At 40.5% G+C, this 12,365-nt stretch overlaps 2 protein-coding genes across 9 annotated transcripts in view; one reads left to right on the top strand and one right to left on the bottom strand.

The window, feature by feature from the left end:
- RNF17 (ring finger protein 17) overlaps positions 1 to 3,996 on the top strand; it is a 117,934-nt gene extending 113,938 nt beyond the window's left edge. For all 6 annotated transcript variants that reach the window (XM_065901934.1, XM_065901931.1, XM_065901933.1 and 3 more), the window contains 2 exons: positions 3,251 to 3,350; positions 3,807 to 3,996. In XM_065901934.1, the coding sequence (XP_065758006.1) occupies positions 3,251 to 3,349 (99 nt within the window). In that variant the 3' untranslated portion in view covers position 3,350; positions 3,807 to 3,996. The remainder of the gene's footprint in view (positions 1 to 3,250; positions 3,351 to 3,806) is intronic.
- Positions 3,997 to 5,605: 1,609 nt separating this feature from the next.
- CENPJ (centromere protein J) overlaps positions 5,606 to 12,365 on the bottom strand; it is a 39,480-nt gene continuing 32,720 nt past the window's right edge. For all 3 annotated transcript variants that reach the window (XM_065902248.1, XM_065902250.1, XM_065902249.1), the window contains 6 exons: positions 10,399 to 10,460; positions 10,038 to 10,148; positions 7,886 to 8,026; positions 7,722 to 7,806; positions 7,515 to 7,635; positions 5,606 to 5,956 (listed from right to left, as the gene is read on the bottom strand). In XM_065902248.1, coding sequence (XP_065758320.1) covers positions 5,761 to 5,956; positions 7,515 to 7,635; positions 7,722 to 7,806; positions 7,886 to 8,026; positions 10,038 to 10,148; positions 10,399 to 10,460 — 716 coding nt within the window. In that variant the 3' untranslated portion in view covers positions 5,606 to 5,760. The remainder of the gene's footprint in view (positions 5,957 to 7,514; positions 7,636 to 7,721; positions 7,807 to 7,885; positions 8,027 to 10,037; positions 10,149 to 10,398; positions 10,461 to 12,365) is intronic.

The following is a 12,365-nucleotide window of genomic DNA, read 5'->3' as shown; positions in this document are numbered from 1 at the left end:
TCAAGGATCTCTAGTAATTTTCTAAAATGCTTTACATGTAAAATGCTTTAAAGTTTATAATGCTGTAAATACTATAGGATTAATTTTAAGGCTTGTTCAAATGATGTCTTAGTTTATACTTAACAAGCTTTTGATTAGCCCTGCAATGATATAAAATATCAGGGATGTAATGACTGAGATTAAAAAATGATCCAGATGAATATCCTATAACTAAAGAACTGGTAAGTCAATGAGGTTCTCAAGGCAAGAATACTGAAGTGGTTTGCCATTCCCTTCTCCAGGGGGCCACATTCTGTCAAACCTTCCCACCATGACCCATTCGTCTTGGGTGGTCCCAAACAGCATGGCTTAGTTTCACTGAGTTAGACAAGGCTGTGGTCCGTGTAATCAGATTGGCTAGTTGTCTGTGGTTGTGGTTTCAGTCGGTCTGCCCTCTGATGCCCTGTCTCAGTGCCTACCGTCTTACTTGGGTTTCTCTTACCTTGGATGTGGGATGTCCCTGCACGGCTGCTCCAGCAAAGCACAGTCACTGCTCCTTACAATGGCTGAAGTCAAGTGGGTCTTAGGAAGCATCACTACGAACAAAGCTAGTGGAGGTGATGGAATTCCACTTGAGGTATTTCAAATCCTGAAAGATAATGGTGTGAAAGTACTGTACTCAATATGCCAGCAAATTTGGAAAACTCAGCAGTGGCCACAGGACTGGAAAAGGTCAGTTTTCATTCCAATCCCAAAGAAAAGCAGTGCCAAAGATTGCTCAAACTACCGCACAATTGCACTCATCTCACACGCTAGTAAAGTAATGCTCAAAATTCCCCAAGCCAGGCTTCAGCAATACGTGAACCATGAACTTCCAGCTGTTCAAGCTGGTTTCAGAAAGGGCAGAGGAACCAGAGATCAAATTGCCAACATCCACTGGATCATCGAAAAAGCAAGAGAGTTCCAGAAAAACATCTATTTCTGTTTTATTGACTATGCCAAAGCCTTTGATTGTGTGGATCACAATAAACTGTAGAAAATTCTGAAAGGGATGGGAATACCAGACCACCTGACCTGCCTCCTGAGAAACCTGTATGCAGGTCAGGAAGCAACAGTTAGAACTGGACATGGAACAACAGACTGGTTCCAAATAGGAAAAGAGTATGTCAAGGCTGTATATTGTCACCATGCTTATGTAACTTATATGCAGAGTACATCATGAGAAACGCTGGGCTGGAAGAAGCACAAGCTGGAATCAAGATTGCCAGGAGAAATATCAATAACCTCAGATATGCAGATGACACCACCCTTATGGCAGAAAGTGAAGAGGAACTAAAGAGCCTCTTGATGAAAGTGAAAAAGGAGAGTGAAAAAGTTGGCTTAAAGCTCAACATTCAGAAAACTAAGATCATGGCATCTGGTCCCATCACTTCATGGCAAATAGATGGGGAAACTGGCTGACTTTATTTTTCTGGGCTCCAAAATCACTGCAGATGGTGATTGCAGCCATGAAATTAAAAGACGCTTACTCCTTAGAAGGAAAGTTATGACCAATGTAGACAGCATATTAAGAAGCAGAGACATTACTTTGCCAACAAAGGTCCGTCTAGTCAAGGCTATGGTTTTTCCAGTAGTCATGTATGGATGTGAGAGTTGGACTATAAAGAAAGCTGAGCGCTGAAGAATTGATGCTTTTGAACTGTGGTGTTGAAGAAGATTCTTGAGAGTCCCTTGGACTGCAAAGAGATCCAACCAGTCCATCCTGAAAGAGGTCAGTCCTGAGTATTCATTGGAAGGACTGATGTTGAAGCTGAAACTCCAATAATTTGGCTACCTGATGTGAAGAGCTGACTCATTTGAAAAGACCCTGATGCTGGGAAAGATTGAGGGCAGGAGGAGAAGGGGACGAGGGAGGATGAGCTGGTTGGATGGCATCACTGACTCAATGGACATGGGTTTGGGTAGACTTCAGGAGTTGGTGATGGACAGGGAGGCCTGGCATGCAGCGGTTCATGGAGTCGCAAAGAGTCGGACACGACTGAGCGACTGAACTGAAGTGAACGAGGGAAATGTTCTATTAGTAAACCACTAATAGAAGTAGAATGAATTAAGTGTTATCAAAGAAGTACAGATATTTGGGGGTGAGACATAGGGAGAAGCAGGAATGATTTCTATCTGGAGAGACTGGGATATGGTATTTGAGCCCCTGCCCAGTAGAAAACCAAGTGCTTGTTGAATAAGTACGACAAGGGAGAAGTGACATTTAAACTGCATCCTAAAAGTTCGAAAAATTAGAACGGAATTGTCAAAATCAGAGAAAGTGGTTTTCATGGTAGTCATACTAAGTTTGAATTGTTTAATGTAATAGAACTGTATGAAAAGGTTCAAATAAGAAAATCCAGGTTATGCTCAGTATTAATATGCTTTCTACTTTAGAGGCTTAGACACAAAAGGGAGACCCACAGATTCTGACCTATACCCATGTTTAATAACACAGCTGTTTTAAAACTGGAAAATTATACACCAAAACTGTTTTTAAGTGTCATAAAATCTAGTATTTATATATTTTATATATTATAAAATCTAATATTTTATATATTTAAATATTATAAATCTTCTGGAATGACAGCACAAGTGGTGCAGCAATTGTCCCTTTAGATGGAAACATGTTCAGTTCAGCTTCATCCTCACCAGTGTTGTTTCACCTTCATCCTCACCCAACTTGTCCTGATTTGGGGACCTGAGATTTGGGGATTTCTGCTATGTTGGCTGTGGCAAAAATGAGCTCTTAATGAAGCAGTGCTGTTACTAGAAAGTGCTTTTTGAAAACCTCTGTACGTATCACACTCCTCTGTGTGCAGTAGTGTAAAGAGCTTATGCAAGGTTTCTCTCAAGAAGCCAGTGAAAATACTAGCAGATCAAGTATTCTTAACAAATACATGTGTATTCACCTCATGAACAACAATCAAAATGTGGTGTGTGCATAAAGTATGCTTTATATGTACAGTGCAAATTAATTTTAACAAGGAAGCCCATTGTTAATAAGAGCCCATTGGCTTAATCCAGGAAAACTTTGGGGATGAGTTACATTTCAAATAAAGTAGAAGATGGAAAGAATGGAATTTAGCAAGAAACCATCACAAATACCTTTGAAAGTACATAGTACAAATTTATAAACAAACTTAGAGAATGCCTTCTCTCTCTTGCCAGCCATAGGAGGAACAGGCAGCAAAGACATGATAGTATTTTGACAAAGATTTTTTCATTTTAGGCTCAGGTACCAGAACAAATGGTGACTTTATATGAAGATAAACAGTATCCAATTCATATGTCATTAGTAGAAATGGGGCTTGCAGACCGAGATGAATGATGTAAGTACCATGACTTCTTGTTCATCCTTACAGTCAGCTTCAGGCACAGCACTGACACAGCAGAGGTTCACACTGTTCCTCAAAGGAATGACAACCAAGCTCAACAAGAATTTGTCTTCTAGATTTCTCCTTAACAGGCCCTTCTAAACTACTGAGTGCCAGTATCAGAAAGGTTCCATAGTTGTGAAAATGCTGGGACTGAACAGCTGTCCTGATTGTTCATGGTACCAGATAGTTACAGGGTGTAAGGAGGAGAGCAGCACTGAAAATAACTCAAGCTCATAACTCTTACCTCTGCATATACTACTGGACAACCAGTGTCCTAATAACAAAGATTATTAGGGTTAATCGGTAAATAGCTCACACTCTATCCATTCACATAAGTGTAACACACAATTTAGTAACTAGATTTGAACATTAAGCAGCCGTTTAAAATAACACATTTCTGTTTTTCAGGTATACAGTACAGAGCATCTGTAGCAGCCCAGAAGAAAGTTTTCTGTTACAATGTAGACCATTTCAGGCTTATTTCCTTCACTTGTTCTGCAATAGTGTTGGGCTTTTTTTATTCCTTACATGTTGAACTGTTAAGAACTGTTTGAAAAAAGTTAATAAATATTTGCTTTCACGTATTTATTTAATTTTTAAATATTTTAGCCACGTTAGGAAAAATATTTCCTATATATTCAGTTTAAGAAATAAGACACTGTCAGCACAGGTGTAGGCGCCTGTTCTACCCTTCCCCAATCATTCTCTTACCTACAAAGGAGGTGAATACTGTGAATTCGGCGTTTATTGTGCTTATATACCTTGGAGAAGGGCATGGCAGCCCACTCCAGTATTCTTGCCTGGAGAATCCCATGGACAGAGGAGCCTGGTGGGCTACAGTCCATGAGGTCGCAAAGAGTAGGACACGACTGAAGCGACTTAGCACGTGCTTATATAGGTCTTTATGATTTTTACTGTATATGTAGGCATCCATAAACAATATACAGTTCCGTATATTTTTAAGTGTGTGCAGTATCACACAGTTGCCTTTCCCCCTACTTTATTTACAGTATTTTATCCACACTGATATGCAGAGCTCTGTTTTATTCACTTGCATTGTTACATCCCTCTGTGCACATAATTTATTCTGTTAGATCTTTAGGTTGTTACCAGTTTTTTCTCAATAAGAGTTATTCTACAGTAGGAGCTTCTCTGTACCTATGAGTGGTTTTCTAATGAATATACTTACTAATGGAATTTACTAAGTCCTGAGGTAACTGTTTTTCAAACTAACTCTACCATTAGTAGTCTTGAGTTCCTTGCTGACATGTAGTGTGGCCAGACCATTATTTGCCAATTTATGATACTACTATAAAGAGATACTTCATTTTTGTAATATGCATTCACTGGTTTAGTTGCTTGTTTATTGCTCTTTCATATCTTTGGTAATTTTAACTAGTAAGGCTTCTTAATGTATTTGGGTTATTAATCCTTTGTCAGATATGTGTATCTTTTTCTAGTCTGTGACTTTTCTTTTTGGGTTGTCTTTGGACAAATTTTTGACTCATTAACTCATTTAAAAGTCTTTCTCAAGGGTGGACCTTGTGATCTAGGGGTTAGAATTTGGCACATTCATTGCTGTGGCCTGAGTTCATTCCCGGGTTGGGGTACTGAGACCCCAGAAGCTGTACAGCATGGGCCCCCCAACCAAAAAAACAAAAATGGCTTTCTATCCTGAGGTTACATAAATATAATTCCTTATTTCTCTGAAAACTTTTTAACACTGCCTGGTTGTTTCTCAGGCCCCGCCTTTCTCACGTGTCCTGTTTTGACCAGATATCACCCTCATTACAGCTGCTTTCTCCTCCCATGAGATCTGCACTCGCAGAATGAACTCTTCTTACCTGTTTGACTGATTTGTGTAGTCCCTCATTGTTTTAACTTCCCATTCTATGACCTTGGTGATAGATACGATGCTTTAATTTCAGCACTGATTGAGTATAGTAATAGTAAGTGGAGAAATGATTCCTCCCTTCAGTGATGTTTCTGAGCATGACCTTGATAGGGCTGACAGGCAGTAGGAAAATCTGTGTGATAAAAAACTATGTGATACTGTATTTCTTGTACTTCCTGGTTTTCACAGCCATCACCAACCATAGAAAGCATCCCCTTACTAATATCTATGCTGGTTATGACCATAGAAGACAAGGGAGGTAAGTTAAAAATGAAAGCTGCCCCTGTTCACTTCAAACATAAAAAGCAAGAAGTTTTATACTCCAAAGTCTTTTCTATTTATTTATATATACACACAGATGCGCACACACAGAGTATATAAATTAAACCACAGAATCCACAAGAAATGTACATTTCCTTTTAACAAGAAAATCAAGTTAGTGTCATTTCATGATGAGTCACAAAAGTTTCATGACAGTTTTGTGTCCATGAGAACATTACCATCCTTGTCTTTCATTCTTACTCGACCAGACGTGTATCTGGTCTCCTGATGCCCGTTTGTGTACACAGTTTTCACAGTGCCGTCTGGATACTCTCGTCTCTTGAACTGGGCCGTATGCAGTTCTCTTTGGCCATTGTTAAACTCTATGATTTTGTTGCCATCTCTGTAAATTTTAAATAGAATTTAATTCCTTTATAAAAACATGAAGATTATAGCAGGAGAAATCTGGCAGTTACTCCTTCTCCAAGAGCATCCCTGGTCCTTATTTTAAGGATAATGTCCCATTATAAAACAAAGCTAGGGCGCTGGAGTTGAGAAGTTGTCAACACAGAATGTTTTTTTCTATTTTGGTTATTTCTCAAATTTCGTATGAACACATATGTGGCTCCCTGCCACATACAAAGGTTAGAGAGCCACTGCCTTAGTAAGTGTGGCCCTGTGGTGTCTGCATCACCCAAGAGCTCACTCGAAATGCGAATTATTTGAGTGGGGCCCAGCAACAGTCCCCTCCAGATTCAGATGAACCCTGAAGTTTGAGAACCACTGCTGTAAGTGAAAAACTGCACAATTATCCTGAATGAATTGCACATTCGAAAGCTGCTAAGAGAATAAAGGTTTTTATCACAAGAAAAAACATGTAATTATGTGATGATGGATGTTAACTAGACTTTTGTGATCATTCTGCAATATATACAAATATCTAGTAAATTTTTGTGGTACACCTGAAACTAATGTCATATTTCAGTTACACCTCAATTTAAAAATGATAATCCTGAGTGAACTAATAACATGGGATGTGTCTGAGTATAGATGAGAAAAGACTGGTCATGAGATTAAATAGATGGCTCTAGGGAACTCTTCATAAGAGTCAAAACTGAGAAACTTCTAAGTTTTAATACCTGAAGATCAGTTAGATGGCTCTAGGGAACTTTTTGTAAGAATCAAAATGGAGAAGTTTCTGAAATCTATTCTGTACACATAAGATCTTCCTCAAATTTTCTTTAGTTGAGCACCAGATAAAGACCACCAGATTTCAGACCACAATAAGGGAAAAACAGCCATGACCATAAGGAGTTCCTACATTATTGCCAAGTTTACATCACATAATTCAAGTTAATGGGTACTTAACTGCTTACACTCCAGGAAAGGAGGGTGAAACTAAAAACAGGACTGGATCTGACAAACCTCTATTATGGTTTTAATTATACTGGCACCTATAAGATGCTCTTCACTGTGGATTAGAGAAGTCATCTCTGACTTCAAGAAATTTAACATTCAGAAGGATAAAGAAAGAAACTGTTAATTTGGAATTGGCTTAGAGAAGCCAGAAGAGTAAAAGTGCTTAGGCTGGGACAGGGAGACCCAGAATATCAAAATACAGAGTCCAGTTATTCTTAAAAATTGACAGGGAAGCGTCCCTTCTGTGTCTCACTCACTGTTTCCAAATTTCACCAAACTTATTTCTAAATAAGTATCTGCCATCTTCCTTTCATGAAGTGCTCTTTACATATCCTTTAGATCTCTAGACTAAAGACTAAGCAAACGTTAGACTCCACTGGTCTCAAACTTGTCTTAAATTCTAAAGTGCTGCAAACACATCTTACCTGCTCTCAGATTCTGAACTCACTAAAATGTTGAATGACTTATTAAAGTTTAAGACTTTTAAACTTCATTACTGATTGAAAGTTGAAAACTAGAAACCAACTTAATAGGTAACATACCGTTGTACCCTGACAACTGTACCATCTGGGAAAATGCTCTCTTCTTGTCCATCAGCAAACAAGTTTTTGATAGTCTGGTCAGGAAATGTGATTTCTTTTCTTCCATCTGGGAAATGTTTTTCTGTAAGAAAGGGGGTTATTATAAATATTTTATTTTTAACGGAAGGAAGAATTTAATAGAACTGAGAGGGTAGAACAGATTCTCACCTATCTGGCCATTAGAGAAATGTAGAACTTCCAGCCCCTCTGGGAACGTGGTGTGGGCAGTCTGCGTGGCTGCATAGTAGTAGATCTGTAAAGACATGCAGTCAGCGTTGCTGCTCCTTCAGGGCTGTTTATGCTATAGAGAAAACACACCTGTGGAAACCTACCACTCTCCCGTCTGGCATGACCTGCTTGATATCACCATTGAAGAAAGTGACAGTGACGGTCTCCCCATCTGCACTCACTTCCTTTCGCGTTCCATTTGGAAACAATACAACATGGCACCCGTTCTTATAAACTTTCTCTATCTACAAAAAAGAAAAGCAAACTAGCAAAAATTTCCTGAGACCACGTGACAAAAACGTCCCTAATTCTTATAAATTGCCTACCTTGATATTTTTCATAATAAAAATTAAAACATTTCTCAGAGAGAAAAGTTCCAATTCAAAACAATCAACTTCACCTATTAGCACGTCATGTCCATTCTTAAGTCACCTATTCCCCCCAAGCTTTTCAGTTGTTTTTTTTAGGCAAACTTCAGATTATCACTTCAGCTGTAAACACTTCAACAGATCTCTCTACTGGAACACTGTGAATTGTGAGGAATGAGTGAAGGACAAAGACCAGCAATCAGAAGGAAACTATTACCATCCCTAACAAACTGTAATTCCCTCATTATATCATAACCTTCACACTGTTTTTCATAAATTCACCAAAAAAAATAGGCTTTGTACAGTTTACTTGAATATGGATGAAAACAAAGTCCACACACACTTGGGTTGATGTGTCTCTCCAGTCTCAATTTTTAATGGTCCCTTCCTTTCCCCATTTTAATGCCAACTGTTGAAGGAACTGAGTCACTGAACTTATAATATTGACCACATTCTGGATCTGGCCAATTGCTTTTCTATTTTTGTGTCAGTTAACATGTTCTCATATCCTGTTTTTCCTTAAAAAACCCAGTAGTTACTCTAAAGGCTTGATTACATTCCAGGTGAATTATTCTGACGAATGCCTTTTAGGTACAGCAGTGGGCTCTGTATGACAGCATGTCCAGAAATTCAGTAAGTACACAGCTGCCTCACGACCTCAGCCCTGACTGGGTGGCATCATGAGACCCATCCACCTTTCATCTGAGGTTTCAGCAGCCACTGATGACTGCTGCCCAAGACCTTTCCTTTCATTAGACCTTGTACACTGGTGATATCCTAATATTCTCATTCCTCTTCAAAAAAAGAAAACACTTCCTCGTCAACAATTTGTTACCCAAAAGTAGAGTGTTGCTTTTGAAGTGTGGTATTGGAGAAGACTCTTGAGAGTCCCTTGGACTACAAGGAGATTCAACCAGTCCATCCTAAAGGAGATCAGTCCTGGGTGTTCATTGGAAGGACTGACGCTGAAGCTGAAACTCCAATACTTTGGCCACCTCATGCGAAGAGCTGACTCATCTGAAAAGACCCCGATGCTGGGAAAGATTGAGGGCAGGAGGAGAAGGGGACAACAGAGGATGAGACAGTTGGATGGCATCACCGACTCAATGGACATGGGTTTGGGTGGACTCCGGGAGTTGGTGATGGACAGGGAGGCCTGGTGTGCTGCGGTTCATGGGGTCACAAAGAGTCGGACACGACTGAGCAACTGAACTGAACTGAAAGTAGAGTGTACAGGAAAACTAGGATAGAGGTAACAACTTTCTTCTGATTGCTGGTCTTTGTCCTTCACTCATTCCTCACAATTCACAGTGAACTTCCACCTTCTCATTTCTATTAAAGTGGATCAAAGAACCTAGAGAGTACATGTTCTAGAAACCTAAGGAAAAATCCTCTCACCGCCGCCTCAGTAACAAACCCTGTTTATGTCCCTTCCCTTGTCCTTCATTCTTTAACTGGAGCACCCAGCCAGGCTGTTTCCACTCAGAACCTTTCCCAAGCACAGGAATAATACTGTTGGGATGGAGCAGAGAAGCAGCTAATCCAGGAAATATTTAAGGAGGGGCAGGGCATAGAACTGAGGCTTTTATAAGTACAAGGGATTACGAAGGCATTCAGCCATGTATGGGGCAAGAACAAGAAGTTTCAACGAAGGGACTGTACTCCTCCTCTTGTTGCATCTCTCAGTTAGAAATAGCAACTAAATGCATTTTCATTTATCAAGTGTTTTCAGAGGAGTCCAAAGGTTCAGGCTGAGGACATGTGCCAAAGCATTGAAGACCTTAAGCCCCATCAAGTCTCAAAAGTCAATGATTTCAGAATCTGTTGCAACTATATTTTAACCCATGTTTATTTTTTTATAGAATTCATTAAAAAAAGAAAAGGTAACCTTTCCATCAGGATGGCTGATTTCTCCCTGAATTTCCTCTTTTTCATCCTCCTCTTTATAATCAGGATCTGAAAAGTTCACTGGTTCAGGCAGCTCCCTGGGTGAGGCCGTCTATAAGGACAGGAGGCTCTTAGTCTGTGCTATATGACATGAAATAAAAATCTCAAGCAGCTAAAACTTAACACTTAAAAGTCAGATGTCACTATTATAGGATTCTATGACTAGTGTTGCTGTTGTATAGAAAACCTTTATGATGTTAAGTAAAAAGCTTCCTTTATAAATGGTTTTGAAACTTAAACCAGTTCACTAATCAACTGTAAGCCTAAGAAATATGTCTGAATATATAAAAACAAAGATTTACCTGTCCCTTCTCTGAGCTGCCTAAATCACGAGGCTCAGACTTGGATCTTTGAGATGGATTGCCTGTTAGAATATTATTGCCAGTTAGTTTGATTATTTAATTGGAAGATTTAAGTTGACTCAATACTATAGTCAAATATTTCCTTAGTTCACTCTTCTTTACCCATTATTTAAGAAAGTTTTAGTATTTTTCTTTACTAATTCCTAGTTCTTCATTATATAAATTAAAATGCTTATTCAAATACTTAAGTCTTGATGACCAAGAAAGACAAAGACAGTATCTGTTTTCTGAAAGTTTACAACCTCTTTCTGGAGAAAGAAGTGCTCAACCAACCTAACAGATGAACCTGAAGGTGTTCTGGAGATAGTCACCAGGGCCTTTAGTTAAGAGGGCAGAAATGGAGAACAAAGAGTGGAAGCATCCAGAAAGACACAGAGAATCTGGCTTGAAAAAGAAACTGGATAGACCTAATGGCTATGGTCTAAACTTTTTAGATCATGACCTATACACCCAATTGTATCGTGCATTAGGAAAACACACATTATAAAATAAGCACACGTGTGCACACGCGCACACAGACACCAGACCACCACAGCAACAACAAACCGAAGTTAGGTTTACAAGGCACTAAAGTTCTAATGTCTTCCTATATGCCAATGGATAGTAGTCCTAAATTTGAAGGGTTTCAAGCTCAAGTGCCAGGATCTGGCTTAAGTGTAAAAAACCAGAATGGATCCTGAGTGCTCCACGAATGGAGCAGAGCAGAGGCTGAGGGTCCACTAAGCAGGCATGGGCGTGTGTGGAGACGGCAGTGTGTGCTGTGTCAAATAACAGACCCAAGGATCCCAAGTTGCCAGGTACTAGCAATGTCATACGGTTCAACCTACTTAATCGATTCAGAAAACATCAACATCCGAGGATTAGTTTAAGGACGGATGGGAATGTGGGGGGGACGGCGAGTAAAGATAAAAGGAAGCAAGGAGCGCACACAGGTTCTGGCTAAATGACCAACTTCCTCCATGTCACAGGCACAAAAAGCACACTGCAGTCTGAGCTCTGTGTTAACATCACCTCTGAACCCTGTAACCACCCTCCACAGAAGAGACTAATATTCTCATTTTATAGGCAAAAGGACTACCCATAAAGAAGTAAAATTCAACTACATTAAAGAAATTGGGGAACTTTTAAGATGACATCAGCATCATGGCAGTTAAGCCATTCCTCTTTCCCCTTAACAACTAACTTGACATTTGTAACTGAACAAAAGTGCCCCAGTGCCTTATACCCAGGGATCTGGGGGGACTCTTGCCCACCTGTGCATCTGAAGACAGACCAGACCTCAGTAGAAGCTGTAGACACAAGGGACTCAGCAAACCCGCCCCATTCCCACTCACTATGGGAGGAAAAACCTGGAGAGAGTGGACCTGAAGACATCCAGGGTAGACGAGCAGGCTACCAGCACAGGACAGAGATGAGTTTGTATGCAGAGCAGAGGGAAACCCGACAGAGCTGCCCCCAGCCCATGGGACAGTGCACAGACCTGAGCTGTGTTGTGGTGGCAGATGATCTCTCCTGAGGAGGACACGGAAAGCTTGAGTGGGGAGTGGCTGTCCAGCTGCCTGCCATGTGGCTTAGAAGCCACTTTCTCTCCAGGAGCACCTGAACTTCTGAGGAGGGACTGGACCTCCACAACACGGCAGTCAGGAAAAGAGGAGGGGAGCAGGTAAGAACATCATGGGCATGGAAGGATGCAGTTCCTGCTGTCCACTGCAGGACCTCTACCGGAGGTCCACCCATTCCACTCAAGGATCGCCCCGTGGGCCCACGGGCACCTCAAAACCCTGAACCCACACCCCCACTACTGCCAGCTCCTTGTGTGTCTGTGTGGAGTGCTCAGAAAATAGGCCACAGTCAGTCTGTGGACAGGGAAGGAAGCACAAACTTGACCGATGGCCCTACCTCCTGGA

Source organism: Muntiacus reevesi, chromosome 11 (genome assembly GCF_963930625.1).
Source record: "Muntiacus reevesi chromosome 11, mMunRee1.1, whole genome shotgun sequence".
NCBI lineage: Eukaryota > Metazoa > Chordata > Mammalia > Artiodactyla > Cervidae > Muntiacus > Muntiacus reevesi.
The sequence above is the reverse complement of the archived record's forward strand: the minus strand, read 5'-3'. Positions and strand labels throughout refer to the sequence as shown.